The sequence below is a fragment of the Budorcas taxicolor genome, chromosome 22 (genome assembly GCF_023091745.1).
Source record: "Budorcas taxicolor isolate Tak-1 chromosome 22, Takin1.1, whole genome shotgun sequence".
Taxonomy (NCBI): domain Eukaryota; kingdom Metazoa; phylum Chordata; class Mammalia; order Artiodactyla; family Bovidae; genus Budorcas; species Budorcas taxicolor.
The window spans coordinates 21,755,326-21,779,000 of NC_068931.1; the positions used below are offsets into that span (position 1 = coordinate 21,755,326).

Sequence of the window (23,675 nt, forward strand, 5' to 3'; positions counted from 1 at the left end):
ATTTGTTAATTGGATCAGAGGAGTAAGAGGAATCAGTGATAAATGAGATTGAAAACCATGGTGGGAATGATTCTGATATTGAGTAAAAGGATATTAAACTAGAGAACTAGCTTGAGGGGTCAATAAATATTAGTTCTTTAAAAAAAGATTTTATGAGTAGTACATGCTTCTCATAGTTTAGAAACTGTTGGTAAGCACAGATATCACCTAAAGTCTCATTCCTCCTGAAATAACCCTTGACAAGATTTGGAAGATGGGGTCAGTCATTGTATTAGCATGTATGACATTTTTATACATTGCCCTTTTTACACGTGTACTGTAAACATTTTCCTATGATTACAGAGATTCTCATTTTAATATCTAGATCATATGCTGTTTTAAAGAAGTATTTCTATAGCCAGCTGCCTGCTGTTCAGCATTTATTTTTTCCAGTTTAAGAATATGCTTATCTGTGATCATGGTTTCATAAATTCTTAGAAGTAGGGGGAAAATGAAAAAGTAGTACATGATATGATTTTCATGCTCATGTTAGCTACAAGTTTAAGAAAAGGAAATGGCATCCTGTGCAATGGGAAGGGGAGATGGGAGTGGGTCTCTTACACTGTTGATGTAAATTCATGTATCACTCATTCTTTGTGAAAGACAGTTGGCAATAAATACCAAAAGCCATTATTTTACATAATTTTTTTTTTTTTTTTTTTGCTTTGCCCTACTGCCAGATCCTTTAAATTGCATAATACCCAGAAAAATCTTTAGTGGGACAAATTCTGGGAGCAGTTAAAGTAATGGTATAGTTTTTTTTTTTTCTTTTACACTTAAAAAAATTCTAAGATAAATATACAGTTGACATCTTAACCATTTTTGAAAGTGTGCAGTTCAATACTGTTAGGTATATTCATGTTCTTTTGTAGCCAGCCTGCAGAATTGTTTTCATGTAGCAGAACTGAAACTATACCCATTAATCAACTCCCCATTCCCTATCACCCCTGACAAACTGACTCTATGAGTAAGTCTATGCTGGATATATAATATAAGAGTAACCATGCAATATTTGTCTTTTTGATGGCAGGGGCTTCCCAGGTGCCTTAGATGGTAAAAGAATTCGCCTGCAGTGCAGGAGACCCAGGTTTAATCCCTGGGGTGGGAAGATCCCCTAGAGAAGGGCATGGCAACCCACCCCAGTATTCTTGCCTGGAGGATCCCATGGGCAGAGAGGCTGCCAGGCTCCAGTTCATGGGTTCGCACAGAGTCGGACACGACTGAACAACTACCACTTTCACTTTCATATCACTTAGCATTATATTCTCTAGGTTTGTCCACATTATAGGCCAGAATTCCTTTTTTTTTTTTTTTTTTAATTTATTTTTGGCTGCGCTGGGTGTTCATGCTGCTTGATGGCTTTTTCTAGTTGCAGTGAGTGGGGCTTGTCATTGCAGTGGCTTCTCGTTGCAGAGCACAGGCTCTAGGGCACATGAACTTCAGTAGTTGTGCACAGAATTGGTTGTCTCGCAGCATGTGGGATCTTCCCAGACCAGGGACTGAACCTATGTCCCCTGCACTGGCAGGTGGTCTCAACCACTGGACCACCAATTGTCCGTCAGTGAACACCGTAGTAGCTTCCGCCTTTTAGCCATTGTGAATAATGCTGCTGTGAACATGGGTTCATAGCAGATATCTCTTTGAGTCCCTGATTTCACATCTGGGAATATACCCAGGAGTGGGATTGCTGAATCGTGTGGTAATTCTGTTTTCCATTATTCTGAGAAATTACCATACTATCCCATCTATAATGGCCACAACTATTTTGCATCCTACCAACAATGCACAGAGCTCCCCTTTCTCCACATCCCTTGCCAACATTTGTTTCTGTTTTTGTTGCTCAATAGCCATTCTGATGAGCATGAAATGCTATCTCAGTGTGGTTTTGCTTTGTGTTTTCCTGATAGTCATATTGAGCATCTTTTCATATGCTTGTCAGTGATTTATTTGTCTTTGGAGAAGTCCTTTGTGCATTTTTTTAATTTGAGTTTTTGCTTTGAAAAATGATAGTTGTAGTAATAGATTGATGTTTGGTTTGGAGATCATCTAATTTACCCAGTGCTGGAAAGTATTTTAGCACACTTCTCAAAAGATAGCCCCTGCTTGAATAATGTTTCTGATGTGAAGGGAGCACATGGTTTTGAGACTAGTAATCTCCATTTTCTGAACAGTAGCTAGAAATTTACTATATACTTTTGTTTAGGAAATTTCACAAAAGTTTTTGTTCATTTATATGTTTATATATTTGTGTGTGTATGTGTGTGTGTGTATACATTCACATACATTCCTGGGGAAAATGTAGATTATACCAAAAGTCCAGAATTATAAGTAAAAACCACAACCTACTATTGATATTGAAATTACTTACTCTGAAAGAATAGCTCTCTATTTAGTTTTCTCCCTCTTTTCTCTTTGCTCTTTACTGACCAGTTTCTTTTCAGTGGTCTGTATAAAATCATATTTTTCTTATTTTTTAATTTTATTACATTGCTCGTATATTATTTGTCATTTAAAAATTTACTTGAAAAGCTATTCCAGTCAACTGTGTCAAAAAAAGGACAGAGATGTGGAAGTCTTGACGAATAGCAAAATTAGTGCAAGTCTTGGTATGTCTGTGAGTGGCTTTCCTTTCTGCTCACATATGAGTGCTTGGCTGAATGTAGAATTCTTGGGTCACTTTCTTTTTTCATTTGGCCTAGTTACCGTGGTTTTTTTTCTTTTCTCCTACACATTTAACACTTTGACTATCACATATCTAGGATATTGGCCTTTTATTAATTTGGCTTGACATTGCTGTACCCTTTTATCAGAAAAATGTATGTTGCCATTTACTTTTGTTAATTTTTTATTAACATGTTGTTTAATCGTGCCCAACTCTTTGTGACTCCATGGACCCTGCAGACTCCTCTGTCCCTGGGATTCTCTAGGCAAGAATACTGGAATGGGTTGCCGTGCCCTCCTCCAGGGGATCTTCCCCATCTGGGGATTGAACCTGGCATCCCCTGCATTGCAGGTGGATTCTTTACCGCTGAGCTACTGCTGCTGCTGCTGCTGCTGCTGCTGAGTCGCTTCAGTTGTGTCCGACTCTGTGCGACCCCATAGACGGCAGCCCACCAGGCTCCCCGTCCCTGGGATTCTCCAGGCAAGAACACTGGAGTGGGTTGCCATTTCCTTCTCTAGTGCATGAAGGTGAAAAGAGAAAGTGAAGTCACTCAGTTGTGTCTGACTCTTAGCGACCCCATGGACTGCAGCCCACCAGGCTCTTCCACCCATGGGATTTTCCAGGCAAGAGTACTGGAGTGGGGTGCCATTGCCTTCTCCGTAGTTTCTCCTTAAATTCCCTGTTACATATATTGACTCTCTTGAATCTTTATGCCACATTTTTATCTTTTCTCATCGTTTTTCCTCATTTCAGTTTTCCTTTAATTGCCCCGTGGGTTTTTGTTGATGTTGCTGTTTCTGTTGTACTTGCTCTCCCTCACAGCATGGTTCTCTAATGGGGGGAGTGGAGAGTTTTGTCAGTGTTTTATTGATCTCTGAAAAAAGATTTTATACTGGCTTTTAGTTGGCCAGTTCACGGATGCTACAACCCTGGGGCAGGTGGATAGGGAATTGGCATCCGAGGAGATGTTAGCACCAAGAGTTCTGCGAGTTTGCCCAGTCGGCCCAGACCTGACTGGAGCGTTGCCTCTGCTTTCCCAGCACAGGAGCCACGCCACCCCAGGACCCCTTTAGTCACGGTGGTCCTTGGACCCTCCCCGTGCTGCCGGGAGTCGCCACAGGCACAGGTTGCTTGCTAAAGTGACACACAGGAGAATCTGCATTATAAATGTCTAATAACTGGAAAACAGTCCTCCCCATAGAGCTTGGTGAAATGTATAGGAGTATTTGGACCTATTTAATGTAAATGTTTAATACCGCTTAGTCTGCTACTGTCTGCTTTTTTAAGAAACTTTCATATGTGTTCTTTGTAGGTTAGCTTCTTACATGTTTTATTGCTTGCAGTTAGTGCTTAAAGCATTTTCTCTCTCTGCTTTTAGATTATTTTTCCTAATCTGTGGGTTTAGGAATTGTACAGATAAATAGGTATTTGAAAGTACACGTTTGATGAAAGTAATGAGCTCTGAGAAAAGATCACTTCAATAAGCAAAGTAAATAATTAGATGTCTTTTTTTTATTCTCTAAAGAATGTTGAAGTTAATTCCAATAAATAAAATATTATTTTAGCATAAATAAATTAGAGCTTTTTTGAGTGATAGTGAGTGATAGTTGCTCAGTCATGCCTGACTCTTTGCAACGCATGGACTGTAGCCTGCCAGGCTCCTCTGTTCATGGAATTCTCCAGGCAAGATTACTGGAGTGGGTTGCCATTTCCTTCTCCAGGGATCTTCCCGACCCAGGGATCCTGCATTGCAGGAGAGTGTTTACTGTCTGAGCCACCAGGGAAGCCTACTATTAAGAGACATTTCTAAGTATAAAGACAGGTCAACTTAAAAAGTATCAGCAGATACATGCTTGACTGTATCTTATAATCTATTAACAATACATCAGAATATGTAATGAATCCATACACCTTTTCCAAAGGAATACCCAAATGGAAGTAGCAATAAAGTTATAAATGTAGCAATAAAGTTATAAATGACGGTCATCAGTCAGAAATAGATGAAGCTTTTCTCTCTCGAAGAGATGGGGACTGGGCAAGTGGTCAGGAAGGAAATACAGTGTGCTTTTAACTTTGTATGAAAAATAATGTTCAGTTCCACACTGCTGAACATAGTTCTGTTTTTGCCAAATAAATCCTCTACTTCAAGTTACTGTCCAAATGCTTTATTAAAACTCTGCTTCTGGCCTTTGTTTTGGAATCTCTTACTTTTGTTGCCACCTCCTGATTGCTGTCCCCTGAAGCTTCTACTTCTTTCCCACTGTCCCCTGACACTTCGGTTGCCCTCGCGCTGTCCCCTGAAGCCTCCATTGCCTTCCCACTGTCCTCAGAAGTTGCGATATCCTTCCCGTGGACCTTCTAGCTCTGGTTGCTCTGTGGCCACAGAACGCTGCCAGCTGTGAATCATGCCACTTTTCCTGTACTTCTGTTACTGATGCAGCAGGGATATCAAAGCAAACACCCTGCTTTCCTTTGAGAAAGACCATTCCCTTCACTTTGGAGCTTTTTTGGCTGCATATAAACTTCTACCTCTGAGGGTGGTTTTTTTTTTTTTTCAGTGGAGTATATTTTTGACAATGTAGCTCTGGCATTTTTTTGCTCATGCTAATTTGGGGCCTGTTTCAAACTTTTTTTTTTTTAACATCAGCCAATGTTGTTAATCTTGGAGTTGTTTGTCAGATTCTTATGTAATTAGTTTTTTAAAATACATGTGTCTGTATTATCTTACTGAGTCAGGGTTTCAGTCTGTAAGAGTTTTTCTTAAAAACACTTGTTACTTCTTGTTTTGGCTTTTGTTTCTTCTGCAGATTTCTTAAGAATATATTTAAAATTACAAATAAAAGTATTTTTATGTTTGAGAGATAAGGCTAGGCTAGAAACATATGCCTGTGATTAGATGTTTTCCCCAGTTAATCAGCTTGGTCTTGTATCAGTGAACGCATAGCCAGGCACTTTAGCTCTGTGCTGAAGAGTAGGAACTCTGGAACCGGATTACCTTAGTTAAGAATCTGGCTTCACCACTCACTAGCTGAGTGGCAAATGGCAAGTCATTTGATCTTTCTCTACCTCATTTTCCTTGTCTATAAAGTAGAGATAATAATTATACCTGCTTTATATGATTATTACGGGATTTAAACGAGTAGGGGTGCTTAAACTGCTTAGCCTATAGAAAGTGCCCCAGAAGTTTCAGCCTCAAAACAAAGAGACTTGGAGGTATTCTAGCTAGTTTACATCTGTTTTATCATTTAACCAGTGAATTTATGTTTTATTTATTGGGATACTGTAAAAAGAGTATACGATGTCTGCAGTGTTTTTGTATGTGTAGTGTGAGCTCTCAAAAAGCAAGTGTTTATATTCCTAGTTATATTCTTAGCATCTCAGTGATTGCAACTGGATTCCTAGGTTCTTTTAAATAATATATTCAATCTTTCTTTGAGATTTGGACTTGCCTGCCCCATACTTACTTCTCTGTTGTTTTTAGAGTCTAGTCAAGTCAAGTGAAGTCGTTCAGTCCGACTCTTTGCGACCCCATGGACCATAGCCTGCCAGGCTCCTCTGTCCATGGGATTTTCTAGGCAAGAATACTGGAGTGGGTTGCCATTTCCTTCTCCAGGGTTAGCGTTTTTTCAAAATTAGGTACAATAATGCTGGCGTGCACCCTGTTGGTAGTTCTTTGTGATATCTGAGATGTAATTGTCTCAGAAATGAAGTTGGTCTGGAATATAATTGATTCTTTTAGGAGACTTGGGCATAATTAAAGTGTGATATTCACATTATTTCTTGCCTGATTTAGATTTTCACTCTCTTCTGTAGAGAAAATAAAAGCAGAGTAGATTTCTTTTTTTTACGATGTTAGACTGAGTGGCAGCTTTTCCCACCTCCTAGAACTTATAGAAAAGTTAATATATATTAAAATAAAAGGAATTATTAAACCTAGCATGGTCTATCTTTATGATATAATAAAGATGTATATGTATATATATTACACAAATATAAAGGTAGATACAGTGAAGAGGGGGATGAAATGAAATTTGAGGAAGAAAAATGAATTGGAGACACACATGGAGTTGAGGTGAAATGTAAAGAGATAAGGAGCTGCACTACCCAGTAGCCACTAGCCACAGTGATATTTAATTACAATTGAATACAATTTTAAGTTATCAGTATTAGCCATATTTCAGATGATTAGTAGCCACCTGTGGCTCTTTGGTACTCTGTTGGATAGTGCAGATATAGAACATTTCTATTGCAGCAGAAAATCCTGTTTATAGTGACTGATAAAGATTGCTTAAAAGATACAGATAGATACAATGAAGAAGTTACATTTATTAAATATGTATATGATAGTTCCACTCTAATAAGATAAATGATAGAGGTGCCCTCCCCCCTCAAATGGCAGTCTACTTTGAAGGTGGATCACTGATAGGAATTGAAGAAATAAACCATATCTTGGCATGTGCCCTCCTCAAGATGAGAGCGTTTGCTCAAATATTCTAAGCTCCGAAGTGGAAGCAGGAGGTTGGAACAACACACAGTGACTAAGGGTGCTGCAGTGGAAACAGGAAGGTCACTTCCCCCGCTTCCTGGGCCAAGTAGCAGCGGTGAGGCATTTGTGTCTGTATCGGAGCTTGGAGCAGAGGGAAAGGGCAGTGTTTCCTCCAAGCTGGTGAGGCCCAGGAGTAATGGGGATCACCTGTTTGTGGAAAATCATTCACTGGGATAATTGATGTTGGGTCTTGTCCACTTTAATGACAACCCAAGTAAGTTGTACATAACAGTCTAGTCACAAAGACAGTAACATCACTGGAATCACCAGGCATTCCTTGAAGGGCAATACATAAAACAGCAGATTCAGACGGAAGAATTTTCCCCTAAGAAATAGTTAACAGAAAAGTCCAACATAGTGATGTAAACTACTGAAAATGCCTACACATGTGGAGATCCTGCCCCATCCCTACTTAGTATCCATCAGAAAATAGGTTGTCTTCACAGCCTCTAAGAGCTTATTAGTTTTTATTTAGATTACCAAAATCTTTGGCCTCTTGCATGAAATATCCCAATCCTGAATAAAGGAAACATTTTCCATTATATAGGTGAAAAATGACCAGTGTCTAACCTGAAACCTGATACTACAGTTAAACACCATTCTAAGGAGACAATTTATAATTTTATTATAAAATAATAACGAATACTTAGCATTTACTCTTTGTGAAGGTGCAGGTCTAGGTACTGATCCTATCTTTATTTGTGACTATATGAGGTGGATACTGTTTTATGAATGAGAACACTGAAGCACTGAAGTATTAGTTAATATTATCTTCAAAGGAAATTTGAAAAATATATTAAAATAATTACATTAAAATGAATATATTAAAACTACTTAGCTCCTGATAACATTTCAGTGTACTTTCTTATAAAAATCACAGATTAAAAATACCATTGTAAGCATAATTACAAAAATGTTAAAAGAGTTACAGCTATACTCAATGTACAGATTTACATCCAACTTGGATATTTATCTTGATTAGCCTTCAGTGAGTATGAAGTTTGGATTAGAATAATGAACCAGAGAGTTATGGGTTTTAGAACTTTTGGTTTGAAGTTGTGTAATATAAACCTCTTTTTCCCCTCATCTTCAAAATGCAGATATCAAACCTAATGATTTATGAGATCTGTTTAAACTCTTAAAATTCAGTGCTTTTAACTTTGCCCCCATTCTTCATCATGGAAACTTCTAAGTAAGTTTGTATGCAGGGTTAAAAGTTTTTCCTTGCCTTTTATTCCTAAAATGCTTTCCCATCATAAAAACAATAAATGTTTATTATAGAAAATTTGGAAAGTACTGAAAAAATTCCAGCTTAAAGAGTTTATATCAGCCTCTCTGAAAACAATGATTTTTAATATTTCAGTGTATTTCACTCCACTGTTTTGTCTTGAATAGTTGCATATATTCAATCTCATCTTCTAAAAAGTGTTTGTGATAGTGACTTTTTAAAACAACATTATAGGTGGCCAGCATTTACTGTCGGAGAAGGCAATGGCACCCCACTCCAGTACTCTTGCCTGGAAAATCCCATGGATGGAGGAGCCTGGTAGGCTGCAGTCCATGGGGTTGCTAAGAGTCGGACACAACTGAGCGACTTCACTTTCACTTTTCACTTTCATGCATTGGAGAAGGAAATGGCAACCCACTCCAGTGTTCTTGCCTGGAGAATCCCAGGGACGGGGGAGCCTGGTGGGCTGCCATCTATGGGGTCTCACAGAGTTGGACACGACTGAAGCAATTTAGCAGCACATTTATTGTATCTTTCGTTTCCTTTATTAAAAAGACAGCTGAAGCCTTAGGAAAGAGGTCCATTTATCCATGTAGGATATATAAGTTGTGGATCTATTGGAAGACCTAGGTCCATGTGACATACTGGCTGGGGGAGATATTTACTATCAAAAATACTAGAAGTTAATCTGTTTAATACAAGTCCTCACTGCCTCTCTAAGCTCAGTCCTTCAATGCACCATTTTAATTTATTGGGGAAGTGGTATTTTTGGTAACTGTACCTTCTAATTTATTTGTCCACTCCTTTTTGAAGTAAGATTCATGTTAGAATTTGTCTTGCTAATTTTGATACCATTGCACATAGCATTTTTGTTGAAGTAAAATATGAACTTCTTAGGTAGTTAAAATTTTAAAGAGAGCTTTATGTCATTCATACTAATATAATCCCTCAGAAAGAATTTTGTCTGGCATAGCTTCCTAAAGCAAAATTTCTTTGTAAAACATGTCAAATTTGGTCATGCTTACTTAGATCAGGTTATGAAGAAAGGAGCTGCTTCAAAGCAAAGCCAGTTTCATTCTTGGAAGCTTTCTAATATACAGTGATATTATTCCATCATAAAGTAGTATTCTTGGGTGTTTTTTAGGACTAATACGTAGTGCATTTTAAAATTGAGATAATTTTACATACAATGAAATACACATTAATGAGGCAGATCATTATCAGTAAATTTGATAAATTTTATAACTTATTGGATGCTGAATACATTATGCTACAGTAATGTGTTCTGTGTTCTAAAGCCTAATGAGATTTCAGTTACTTTTTAACTTTTGGGACCATAGATAAATGTGTTCAGTTGTCTTTGATTAAAGAAAAAGTGTGTTTGGGACATCCCTGATTCCCATCTGGGATTAAAACTGTGCTTCCACTGTAGGGGGCGCTGTTCTGGCAACTAAGACCTCATATGCTGTGTGTCCCCCCCGCCACCCAAAAAAAAAATTTGTTCATGAAACATCAGATTATAGAACATGAGAGCATTGTCATTTTTAAATTTTCTGAGTGGCCAAAACTTTTGAAAAATGCACATTGCCCAGATTTGTTCACAACTTTAGTTGAATTAAAGCTGCCTCTAATACGCATCTGTGGCTCACAGTTTAATAACCATTGGTCCATAACCAGTCCAGATTGAATGGGGAATCCCTGACTCTTGCATTGCCTTCATTATCACTTCAAAATTTCCACTGTCAGTTCTGCATTTAGATTTCTCTAAGCTAACTGCATCAGTATGGCTTGGCATCATTTCTTGAGAAAACAGGGGTCATGTAGCTGTTAGCGTGGTGATAAAGCTGTAGTAACATAAACAGTGTTAAGCTACACTAAATGTTCAGAATATGAAAAATAAGTTCTGTTTCATTGCATGCTTGTTAAACTACAGCTGGATTAATGTATTTAACTTGGGCTGGATTCTGCATTAGCAAAGGGAATTACCACAGTGTATTCAGAGGCAGGGGTCAGGATGGCAAAGGAAATAAAAACAAAGTACGTTGGGGACAGTTGAACAAATGGGGATATCAGAGATCAGACTTAAGGACAGGCATAATTTACGTGCTACTTGTCTTCAGATGCTTTGAAAGCCATTGGGAGAGAAGAGTTTGATTTATATAAGAAGGCCGAATTAGGACCAGTGGATGTATTCCAAATGACAAGACCATTCTTCCAATTAGACCTGGCCTAATGTGAAAGGACTATGAAAGTAATGTGTTTCAAAAAGCCTCAGCTATCTACATCTGTAGCAAACCTTAAATACAGCCCAAATCCTGGCCAGACCAATGTAAAACCTCTATTTACCTCAGTTTTTTATTGTCTGGCTTTTGAAAAATTGCAAAACATGCCAAAAGGCAAGGAACAGCCTAAAGAGACAAAACAAGAAGTCAGAAATAGATTCTTGTATGACACAAATTTTAGAATCACCAGTTCAGGAATGTAATTGATTAATATGTTAACAACTCTAATGAAGAATAGACACCATGCAAGAACAGATATAAGTAGAGGTGTATGCTTAAAGAATCAAAAACAAATTTTAAATGCTAGGAATAAACACTGACATGAGTGATTCTGATGATCACCTCAGTAGATTGGACACTGCTGAGGGAAAAAAATATATGGGCTTGATAATCCATCAGTAGAGATTTTCTCAATTTAGATGCAAAAAGAAAATAGAACAACAGCAACAACCTTTTCTCCAAAACAAAAACCAAACCTAGAACATTCAGTAATTGTGGGCAGTTTGGAAAAGTGTAACATAACATTTGCTTGGGATATCAGAAGGAGAACAAATGAAGCAGAAGAAATTCTGAAATTAGTGACAAGACATCAGACTGACTGATCCAGGAAACTGAGAGGACAAATACTTAACAGGATATAAAAAATGTAGCTTGCACTTAGGTGTGTTGGGGCTTCCCAGGTGGTTCAGACAGTGAAGAATCTACCTGTGATTTGAGAGACCCCAGTTTGATCCCTGGGTCAGGAAGATCCCCTGGACAAGAAAATGGCTACCCACTCCAGTGTTCTGACCTGGAAAATTTCATGCATTGTATAGTCCATGGGGTTGCAAAGAGTTGGACATGACTGAGCGACTAACTCTTTCAGTTTTCATGTCATATTCAAATTGCAGAAAATGAAATGCAAAGAGAAAACCTTGGGAAAAGCTGAAAAAAAAAAAAAATTCTTACCTGTAGGAAAAGAATTACAGCAGAACCACGCCAAGAAGAGTGGAGTGAAAAGTGTTGGGAGAAATTCCATCCGAGAATTCTGTATCCAGTGAAACTGTTCTTTAAAAGAGAATGCAATGTTTGCTGTTGCTGAAGGCAGTCAAGAAGAGATTGAATGACAAGAACGAGAAATGTTGGCTCTCATGTTTGCCTGTGTTATGTATGTCAGTGTTTTTGAGGAATGTTACAAAACAGAATCTCTTCTGAAGCTTTATTCTGGACATGAGCACGTTGGAGACGGGAGTAGGGATGTCACAAAGAAGCTGGATGTGCTCTTGAACAGCCTAGAATCCCTGGTTTATGGCCTGCCTGTTAAAAGCCTTGTGTGGCAGTATTCTGCAGGACACCCAATTTCAGTTCAGTTCAGTCACTCAGTTGGATCCGACTCTTTGCGACCCCATGGACTGCAGCATGCCAGGCTTCCCTGTCCATCACCAACTCCCAAACCTTACTCAAACTCAGGTCCATCGAATCGCTGATGCCATCCAACCATCTCATCCTCTTGTCATCCCCTTCTCCCACCTTTAATCTTTTCCAGCATCAGGGTCTTTTCCAGTGAGTCAGTTCTTCGCATCAGGTGGCCAAAGTATTGGAGATTCAGCTTCAGCATCAGTCCGTCCAATGAATATTCAGGACAGATTTCCTTTAAGATTGACTGGTTGGATCTCCTTGCAATCCAAGGGACTCTCAAGCGTCTTCTCCAACACCACGGTTCAAAAGCATCAATTCTTCGATGCTCAGCTTTCTTTGTAGTTCAACTCTCACATCCATACATGACATACTGGAAAACCTACTGGACACCCAATTTGGGAAATACCGAATTAGCTGACCTCCATGACACTGAGATAGTGTGATTCTTTAGTAACTGGATAACATTTTCTTAGGGAGTGAGACTAAAAGGCACACAGGAGATGAAAATAATTTAGGCTAAAAGGTAACAAAATTTCAAGAAAGCGTGATTAAGTCTACTTCCTAGGGTAAATACAAGATGAGTAGAAAAATTAATGTGTTACATCTCCCTTCCTTAAATTCCTTCTTTCCATTTGATTTTGAAGTTACTCAGAGAAGTGGCCTGTAGGCTCTTGGCTCATGCTCCCTTTCCAATGTCAAAAGTGATAATTGGCAATAGGTTCAACTTCCCTGAAATGTTGGTCATCATTGCTGATTGGACTGGCCCTTTAACTTTTCTTGTTTCTTTTCTCTTGTGTCTCTGTGTTGCTGCTATTACTATCATTGGTCCCCTTCCCAACCCCCCACTTTTTTTTAAAATCTTTAAGCCCATATGCTGTTACTCATGTGAAAATGACATCTCTCCACTACTGGAAATTTCAGAGGTGTTTTAATGAAGGGATAGACTACCTACTATAAGTCACAATTTGTTTCCTTAATGTGTTGGGTTTTGAGTTTTAGGGACCTGTTGGTCCTGTGATTGTGGTAATCCTATATTCGATGTAAGGTAGATTTCAGCTGGATAACACTTCTTCAGAATACCCATACCAGTAGCAATTCTAGATATGAGAGGTAAGATAGAATAATGGTTAAGTATGAAGACTCCGAAGCCAGATTGTCGGTTTGCAGCCTTTGTTGACTTTAGAGGAAGTTTCTTAACAAGTGGTTAATTGTGCTTTGGACTTCCCTGGTGGCTCAGTGGTAGAGAATCTGCCTGCCAAGCAGGAGATGCAGGTTTGATCCTTGGGTCGGGAAGGTTCCCTGGAGAAGGAAATACACTCCAGTATTCGTGCCTGGGAAATCCCATGGACAGAGGAGCCTGGCGGACTGCAGTCCATGGGGTCATAAAGAATTGGACATGACTGAGCGGCTGAACAGCAGCAGCAGCGGTTGTGCTTTAGTTTTATTATCTGTGAAAGTCACTCAGTCCTGTCCAGTTCTTTGTGACCCCATGGACTATACTGTCCATAGAATTCTCCAGGCCAGAATACTGGAGTGGGTAGCCATTCCCATTTCCAGGGGATCTTTCCAACCCAGGGAGTGAACCCAGGTCTCCGGCATTGCAGGCAGATTCCTTACCAGCTGAACCACCAGGGAAGCCCTGTAATGCATGGATGATAATAATCTCTTCCTATGAAGATTAAATGGGCCACTTAGAACCGTGTTTGACATTTAGTCAGCACACCAAAATTTTAATTAGGATCATACTTGATGAATCTAGAAATGTATAAAGCTTATTTGTAACAGTATCTACCCTCATTATAATTTAGCATTACTGACTTTTTAAAAACCTAGCTGATAGCCAGGTAGGCATTGGGTTCCCTGCAGAAATCTTAGTCCCTGAGTAAATATTGAATCTTTTTTCTACTTGTTAATCCAGAAAGCTAATGAGCCTTTGTGCTAGTAGAATCATAACTTATTAACAGGTGGGAATTACCTTTTTCAAGGATATTTTAAGGTAAAATCTGCTTTTAGAATACTTAAGAAAATGATAGTGAGCCCTCAAAGGAGCTGAATGATGTAAGACAGTGTTAGATAACATTCATTTATGCTAAAGTATTCCACACTAAAAGGTAGAACTTTTCTGCAGATGGTCAAGGAAAAATGGGCCCATCAGAGACAAATAGGATACTGTGAAAAGAAAATAGAAAGGATTTGATATTTTAAAAATACTTTAATTATTATAATTTTGAAAAATTTCAGGACTGTATACCAAACTAAATTTGGGTATTTGTTTTCTAGATGACAGGTTAGGGCAAACTACTGAGATCTTTACCTGCTTTATACTCTGTTCCCTGGAAACGACACAGACTTGACTAATTTTCCTGACACCGTGGAATTTCTTGGCCTTGTTTCGAAAAAAAAGTGGTAATAAAAAAATCTTGATTGATATTAAATTCTTTGGTTAACTTTTCCCGTCTAACCTAGCAAAGAGTCCCAACACCAGGAAAAACAAAATGAAGTAAATTATGGTGGATTCTCAAAAGTGAGAATTGGAGCTTCTATTAATAGTTATTTGAAGAAAGTCATATAAGAAAGACTTGATAACATCTAGAGAGAGGCAAAAGACATAATAAAATACATATCAAAGAACAAAGCCATTTAGAGTTCTGCAGAAGAACAATAAAAGGAACCAGGATTATGAGCATTATCATCAACCTAAGGGGTTCTTATAATATGTTCTGAAGATTATGTCTTGATACTGTTTGGAATGAAGATGACTAGCTCTACCTTTAACATTAATTCATCGTAACCCAAGTTTCTCAAGTATGTTACTATCAAATTTCAACAAAGGATACATACAGTCATAAAGGGAGAAATTAAATTGCTTAGGTGTTTGCATAGGTACACCTAAGAATACTATATAAATAAGATGTCATTTGGAAACATTACTGACTTCATCTTTAAGAAGTAACTGTTGTGGGGAAAGTCTTTAATAACCCCCACATGCTAGGATGTCCATGTTTTCTTGACTAAAAAAATATCCTAGTATGTATGTCTTTTAAAACTGGTTGTTACCTGGCCCAGTCATATTTTATACTTGAAGGGGATGCTGAAGATTGAGTCCACAGATGAAAGAATGATTTGTCAAAACCTTGTGTTCAGAGTATTCTGGAACCTGGATTACACTCAGACTCGGTTCCTAGAGAAGCTACACAGCTTGCTCACTAGAATCAGGACTGGGCTTCCTAACTTGATGTTTTCCTTTTCTGCTGCAGCAGCTGTCCCTCAGGAAGTAGGTAGGAAGGAAGGGCTGGAGCATGGTAGGCATGATGCTTGAAATTGTTGACCACAGCCTTTATTGGCTATTAACGATCCTCACCTGGACACAATTGAAATTCTAAGTTGTTTTTTTTTTTCTAAGTCATAGTCATGTATGAAAGAAGAGAGCACACTTCTTAGTGGCATCTGCAAGAAAAAGTTTGCCCTTATATATACATTTAAATTCAGAAATAGTGAAGACATTTATTTTAAGAACTGGAATGTTAGAACAACTGTATCTGGGTCAGCCCTAAAGTGACTAAGAAATCCGCATTTCAGGACATTTATTCTCTTGGCTGTTCTTGGTGCACGATGGTTCTGATGCCATCTCAGAATGATGACCACAGTCATATGACACTTCATAGTTTGAAAACTTCCAAAATTAACTTATTTAGGCCTCACAGCCCGATAAAATAGATACCCATATTGTATAAAGGAAGCAACTGAGGCTTAGATAATCTTAGGGCATGTTGCCTAAGATTATAGGTAATAAATGGAGGAAGCAGTTCAGTTCAGTCACTCAGCTGTGTCTGACCCAGCGACCCCATGGACTGCAGCACGCCGAGCTTCCCTGTCCATCACCAGCTCCCCGAGCTTGCTCAAATTCGTGTTCACCGAATCGGTGACCCCATCTTGTTCTCTGTCGTCCCATTCTCCTGCCCTCAAATTTTCCCAGCATCAGGGTTTTTTCCAAAGAGTCGTTCTTTACATCAGGTGGCTAAAGTATTGGAGATTCAGCTTCAGCATCAGTCTTTCCAATGAATATTCAGAACTGATTGCCTTTACGATCAGCTGGTTGGATTTCCTTATTGTCCAAGGGACTCTCAAGTATCTTCTCCAACACTACAGTTCAAAAGCATCAATTCTTTGGCGCGCACCATTTTTATGGTCCAGCTCTCGCATTCATACATGACTGCTGGAAAGACCATAGCTTTGACTAAACAGACCTTTGTCGGCAAAGTAATGTCTCTGCTTTTTAATATGCTGTCTAGGTTGGTCATAGCTTTTCTTCCAAGGAGCAAGCGTCTTTTAGTTTCATGGCTGCAGTCGCCATCCTCAGTGATTGGAGCCCAAGAAAATAAACTCAATATTTCCATTGTTTCCCTTTTTTTTTTGCCATGAAGTGATGGGACCAGATGCTGTGATCTTGGTTTTTTGAATGTTGAGTTTTAAGCCAGCTTTTTCACTCCTCTTTCACTTCATCAACAGGCTCTTCAGTTCCTCTTTGCTTTCTGCAATAAGGCTGGTGTCATCTGCATTTCTGAGGTTATTGATATTTTTCCCAGCAGTCGTGATTCCAGCTTGTGCTTCATCCACCATGGCATTTCGCATGTTGTACTCTGCATATAAGTTAAATAAGCAAGGTAACAATATACAGCCTTGACGTACTCCTTTCCCAATTTGGAACCAGTGCATTGTTCCATGTCTGATTCTAACTGTTGCTTCTTGACCTGCAAACTGGTTTCTCAGGAGGCAGGTAAGGTGGTCAAGTATTCCTGTCTCTAAGAATTTTCCACAGTTTGTTGTGATCCACACAAAGGCTTAAAGCATGGTCAGTGAAGCAGAAGTAGATGTTTTTCTGGAATTCTCTTGCTTTTTCTATGATCCAGCGGATGTTGGCAATTCGATCTCTGGTTCCTCTGCCTTTTCTATATCCAGCGTGAACATCTAGAAGTTCTTGGTTCATGTACTGTTGAAGCCTGGCTTGGAGAATTTTGAGCATTACTTTGCTAGCGTGTGAGATGAGTGCATTTGTGCAGTAGTTTGAACCTTCTTTGGCATTAGAATGAAAACTGACCTTTCCAGTCCTGTGGCCACTGCTGAGTTTTCCAAATTTACTGGCATATTGAGTGCAGCATTTTCACAGCAGTACTTGTATCCAGATCTTTTGCCTTCATTTCCAGGAGAATCCACTGGGGACCTACTTGTTCATACCCTGTGCTCTGCTGGACACTATAAGGAATACAGATAGACACAAAGTGTGTTTTCCCCAGTTATGGATATAAAAACCAGAGAACAGAACAGTAGTATTCAGGTTCAGAACTAACTTGAATAGTAGCAGGTGTGAAACCACAGTAGGAAAAGCTTCTGTGGCAAAGATTGATCTTAAAATAGGTCGTGTGAAATGAGACAATTTGGACACAATAGATACTCAATATTAGCTGTAAAGAAGAGTGTTTCTAGTGGTTCAAATTTCAACCTAGCTCTACCCCACTTTCACTGCACACAAGATAGATTGCACCTCCTGATTGATTGATATTGAAATATACATGAGCATTGCTGTTTGAGTGTGGTGCTGGTGGAGATCTGGCAAGTAAATTAAGAATAAAAATAGAGGCCTTGTTGAATGAGTGGGGAATAACAAGGGAGAAGTAAAATAACTCATGTAAACAGTTGGCAGGAAATGAGGTAAAACATTGGTTCAAAAAATGGCAGCTGATTTTTTTAGCAGAAACTGCAGGCCAGAAATGAGTGAAATGGAAAAGCCTACAACCAAGAATGCTTTACCCACGAGACTCTCCTTCAGATTTGATGGATAATCAAAAGCTTTTATAGAGAAGTAACAGGTAGAAGAATTCACCACCACCAGACCAGCTTTACAAAAAAATGTTTAAGGAACTTCTCTAGCTGAAAAAGAAAAGGCCACAACTAGAGACAGGCTAAGAGATGAAAAAGCTCCCAGGTAAAAGAAAACATTAAGGAAATCACCCACACACAAAGCTAGAAAGATTAAAAGACAAAAGTAGTAAAATCACACCTGTGTCCACAGTAAGCAGTTAAAGGATATACAGAGCAATTAGATGTAAAATACGTTATCAAAATGTAACCTAGAGAGAAGGAGAGTATAAATGGCAGGGTATTTAAAATGTGTTTGAAATTGAAAGATCAGTGACTTACAACACGCGTGTTTATATAGACGACTATACCAAAACCTCAGGGTAATTGCAAACCCCAAAATGTATAGTAGATATAAACAAGAAGTAATCCAAAGAAGTACTGAAGATAGTCAACAAATCACAGAAGAGAACAAAAAAAAGAGATCGAAGGGGGAAAGGCTGGAAGGGATAGACTGGAATTTGAGATGAACAGATATAGACTACTGTATCTAAAGTAGATGACAAGGATGTACTGGATAGCAGAGGGAACTATATTCAACATCTTAACCTGTAATGGAAAGGGATCTGAAAAAGAACATAGATTCTTTTATGTATGTTCTATATGACTTAATCATTTTTGTTGTACACCAGAGGGTTTACAATAACTATAAATCAACTATATTTCAATTAAAAAATAAAAATTTTAAAAAGACAAAATAGGACACTGTACTTTTGCAGTGAAGGGTGTATATATCAGTTCAGTATTTATTACTAAGGGAAAGGGCCTGATTTTTTAATGCTTTGGCTTTTCAGCATGTTTTTTTTTTTAAACTTTGGAATTCAGATCCTCTTTGTTGCTGGAACAGAGCTAAATTCTTGTAGGAAAAAGAAGCTCTTTAGGTTAAAATACAAAAATTTTGAAAGCCGTTTTTGCAAAATGCAGGTTTAGTTAGAAAAGAATGAGAAAACTAAAACGGACTTAGCTGTAGTGGCCTTTTTTATTTACTAAGAATAAAAAGAGATGTTTCTTTGCCCCCACCTTCAGCTTCATTGAGGTGAAACTGTCACATAAAATTGTGTATATTTACAGAGAATGGTGGGATGATTTGACAGAAGTATTCTTTGTAAAATAATTACTAACAATCAGGTTAATTAATATATTCCTCACTACACAGCATTACTTTTTCTCTCTTTCCTTTTTGGTGATGAGAACATAAGGTCTACTCTCAGCAGATACCAGGTGTACTCAGTATTATTGACTACAATCAGCATCTCGACATTAGATCTCCAGAGCATATTCATTTTATAACTGAAGGCTTCTACCATTGACTGGCATCTTCCCATCTCCCCCAGCCCAGCACCCCAGTCCCTGGTCAGCATCACTCTTACTCTGTTTCTGTAAGTTCATCTTTTTTTTTTTTAAGGGTCCACATGTGAGATTACATAGTATTTGTCTTTGGCTAATTTTTTTACTCAGTGGTAAAGAATCCACCTGCAATGCCGAAGACTTGGGTTCAGTCTCTGTGTTGGGAAGATCCCCTGGAGAAGGAAACGACAACCCACTCCAGTATTCTTGCCTGGAGAATCCCATGGACCAAGGAGTCTGGCGGGCTATGGTTCATGGGGTCACAAAAGTGTCGAACCCGGCTTAGTGACCATAAACAACAGCAGTGTCTTCTAGGTTTGTCCAGGTTGTTGCAAATGACAGAATTGCCTTCATTCTCGTGGCTGAGTGCTCCATTGTACACGTACCACATCTTTATGCCTTCATCTGTTGGCAGAGACTTAGGTTGTTTCCGTGTCTTGGCTATTGTGAACAATGCTGCGATGAACATGGGAGTGCAGGAATCTCTTCCAGATAATGATTTTGTTTTGAGGTCAGTTAGATATTTGTTCCGACCCCAGGAGGGCGCTGTTTTATTGCCTGTTTCTTTCCTCCTGTAAAGCCTGTGAGTCGGGACTGTGGAACTGGGTGGAGACGATGGCAGGCTTTTCTCTAAATGCTCCCCCTGCTATAGGACCTGAACTCTAGGTGGAGGGGAGGGGTGCAGCAGCCTGTGTTCCTCTCAGCTGCTGGTGAAGACTGCTACCTCCTGAACGGGGTGGGGGGGGGGGGGGGGAATGGGGCGTTGGGGTGGGTAGGGGCGGTGGGCAGGGGTTGTCAGTGCCCCAGTATTCTCAACCTCCACGTCTGCGGTAGAGCCTCAGTTTCAGAACAACACACACCTCTTACTGTAAGCATCGTTGCCATAGGAAACCAGCCTGTGGAATCCAGTGAGGCAATTTAAGACCTTTAGAACTGTGGCCTGGATCATAGAATTGGGTAATCAGGTTTCTTCTGGTTTTTTCTTCAGGCTAACGTCAGATGGTTAACTACAACTTCTTAAATCTGTCTTTCAGATGAAAGTCTGATTCTGACAGTAGAAGAAAATTTTTGGTTACTACTTTTGTTCCTAATTGAAGAAAGCCTTATTTTTACTGTTTGTGAGGGATAATCAGTCTTCTCACAGGATTACTGAGAGGATGAAATGGGTTCTTTTTTTAATGCCTGGTGTATCAGTGGACATCTAGTAAAGGGCAGCTTTTGTTTATGTTTACCACTTTTTTGTATGCAATGTCACCAGTTGGTAAAGGGCTTTTAATTGCCATACATCCTTTGAATCGAAGGATTGAGATAAATCTCAGTAACAAGAACAGCCTGTGTGGTTGCTAGAAACTTGAAATTAGGATGGGCAGTAATGATCACTAAAAGCACATGAGACTTGTCAGGACATCTAGCCTCAAGAGGAGCAGAGAAATTACTTCTGTGCATGTTTGAACAGCATCTGAATCTATCGTGCTAACCTCGGAGTACTTTAGGTGTTATTTATTAAAGAACGATTTAGTACAAACAGGGACAAATGGGGGCTTCCCTGGTAGCTCAGTGGTAAAGAATCTGCCTGCTATGCAGGAGACGTAGGAGCCATGGGTTCTATCCCTGGGTGAGGAAGATCTGGAGGAGGCCATGGCAAGCCACTCCAGTATTCTTGCTGGGAAATCCCATGGACAGGAGCCTGCCATGGGGTTGCAGAGTCAGAGACAGCTGAAGCCCCTGAGCATGCACACAGACGGGACAGATGGAGGTATGTGTTTGCCCCCGCCCCCACCAGAGTATTCTGAGGAAGTGTGCTAAGGGTGGAGATGTGTATGGACTGAGACGTGTGTATCTGGAGTGAACACCTAGCTGCTCTGCTGTGTGCCACTCGGAGCTGCTGTGCTGAAACCTACCTGCTGTGCCAGAGTGTCACTGGCAAAGGGGAAAAGGGAGCAGGGAAGTCGTAACCTTGAGGTTTTAGATCCCTCTTAAACTCCCTTACTCAACCTCAACCTTCATGATGGATTAAAAGTGCAAGGACAGGCAGACGGCAAGAATCGACCTCTCTCACGTGTCCAAAGCTGTCCTACGGCGTGCCCAGCTTTCAGCCTCGTTGGCTTTGTCTGTCTGGGTGCTCACTTCCCCAGTGTGCTTCAGAAACCCTCTTTCCCACATTGCCTTAGAGTGGTCGGGATATAGTAATTCTGACTGACTCCTTTCCCCAGGCATATTAATGGTTGTTCTTTAAAAGAGGGAACTCAGTAATACAGAGAAGCTTCCCTGATTTCATTTTTAGACAAAACCTATAGAGAAGTAGCTCGTATATTAGCATCCTTTGGGGGAGCTTTTACAAAATTCAAGAGCTCTGAACCTGCTTCCAGAGGTTCTCATTTATTTGATGGTCAGTGAGGCTGGTGTTCTTCTGAGAATTCTGAGTTTCTCCAGAGATTTCCTAGGAGATTCAGTCAGAGTTGAGAAACAAAAAGGGGCTCCCTGTGGGTAGGCCTGCTGCCCCAGATGGGAACTTCTTGCTCACCTGCTCTGTCTCGGGGAGCTTAACCCTTGGTCAGAGGGCGGCCAAGTTTCTAGTCTTTACAGAGGAAATGATAGTCAACTTTTTGATTCCCCTCTTCACACCCTGCCTCTACTAGGTGATGGAGTAAAGAAGGTTCCTCTCTTCTGGTTGAAGTCTGAAAACTTCAGTTATCAATAAAAGATGTTTCCGCTGCAGAGAATGGCCTGTTCCCCCTAAGCCAGACATGATCTTTATTGGTTTCTAGTCCGACACCTTAGTCTGCTGATTGCAGGGTTTCCTAAGTTTTTTTCCTTTTGTGCCATTGAGATCCTTCGGTGAGCCTATGAAGCCTTGGACCCCTTCTCAAGTTAAATATTTTAAATGTAGAAAATAAAATGCATAACATTACAATAGGAAAAAGTTATATTGAAATAGTTATTGAAGTAATAAAACTTGTACAGTAATACACGGTTCTTTACTGATAAGTAATACTAGCAGTTGGTCTAATCATTTCAAAGTAGTGATAAATGTGAAAAATGATATAATAATGAAGCATCTGGTTTCTGTTCGAGATAAACTCAAAGATACTGATAATACTGCTGTGGTTTTTTGCCAGCATTTATAGTCAAAAACACTGCTAAATTTTATTTTAAGCTTGTGGAAATAAATATATACTTTTTATTGTCCTTGCCCTAGTATACCTGAGAATCCTATGTGCTTCAGTTAAATATTGATACATTAATATGTTAATCTTTTTTTACAGGTGTGAAGCAGCAATTTAAGATTGTAGTTTTTCCTAAGAATGAGTTTCTCTACTTGAGTATTTCCCAAATCCCTCTCTTGATCCTAAGGCTCACATAATCTTGTTTTTCAGCATAAACTGAGTGCTTTATCAGATTTTCTGCAGAGCATTAGCTGGATAAGCTAGATGGGTCCTCTCTGAACTCCCACAGTGCTAATGAGAGTGGTTTGATGTTACAGGAATACAAGCGCAAGTTAGCCAGAGTTTCCTTGGTGCGCAAAGAACTCAGGTCCCGGATCCAGAGCCTGCCGGACTTATCTCGATTGCCCAATGTCACTGGCAGCCACATGCACCTGCCCTTTGCGGGGGATATCTACAGTGAAGATTGATGACCAGTCTCTTTCCAGGGCCCAGGACTTTGCAAGAGATGGAGACAGGTTAGGTGGATAGTGCTGTAGTGTTATTTTTGTATATTGTTGAGAGAGTGACATTAACAAAAAGAAATGACAGGTAATTTATAAAATTGTTTAAAATGTTGGTTTGTTTACTATTTTATTGGTAAGTTAACATGACTTAGTTTAAACAAAGTGAATCTCTATGTGTATTAAGCTCACAAGTAGTGATTATTTTCAAAAGATCTTTTTGTAAATTTTTTTGACCCAGGGCCTTGTGAGAAATTTCCATGTTTCTATTTCTTCATGTATTTTCAAATGTTTTTCTTTATTTTCTTCAGTATCTAATCAGTGTATAGTATGTGATTCCTAAAGGGTAAGAACTAATCAGGTTGGTTGAGACTTTATTATGGTATAGTTAGGACTTGATTGTAGAAGGGACTAGGTGTTCCAACTTGATTTTCACCCTTCTCCTCAACCAAAACATCAGTTCTGTGCCTCTCAACACCTTAGATTCCTTATTCCCCAGAGGTCGGTCATTTAATACTAAACATGGATGTTGTTTTGAGGGTCAGATCAGAACCTGGAGAACTTTCCCACAACAGGGGTTCCGTCCAACA

At 39.3% G+C, this 23,675-nt stretch overlaps 1 protein-coding gene across 1 annotated transcript in view; it reads left to right on the plus strand.

Annotated features, from left to right (window-relative positions):
• Nucleotides 1-23,165, plus strand: part of RPRD1A (regulation of nuclear pre-mRNA domain containing 1A) — a 64,738-nt gene extending 41,573 nt beyond the window's left edge. Inside the window, exon 7 of the mRNA XM_052660493.1 lies at nucleotides 22,903-23,165. Coding sequence (XP_052516453.1) covers nucleotides 22,903-23,052 — 150 coding nt within the window. The 3' untranslated portion in view covers nucleotides 23,053-23,165. The remainder of the gene's footprint in view (nucleotides 1-22,902) is intronic.
• The last annotated feature ends 510 nt before the right edge of the window (nucleotides 23,166-23,675 follow it).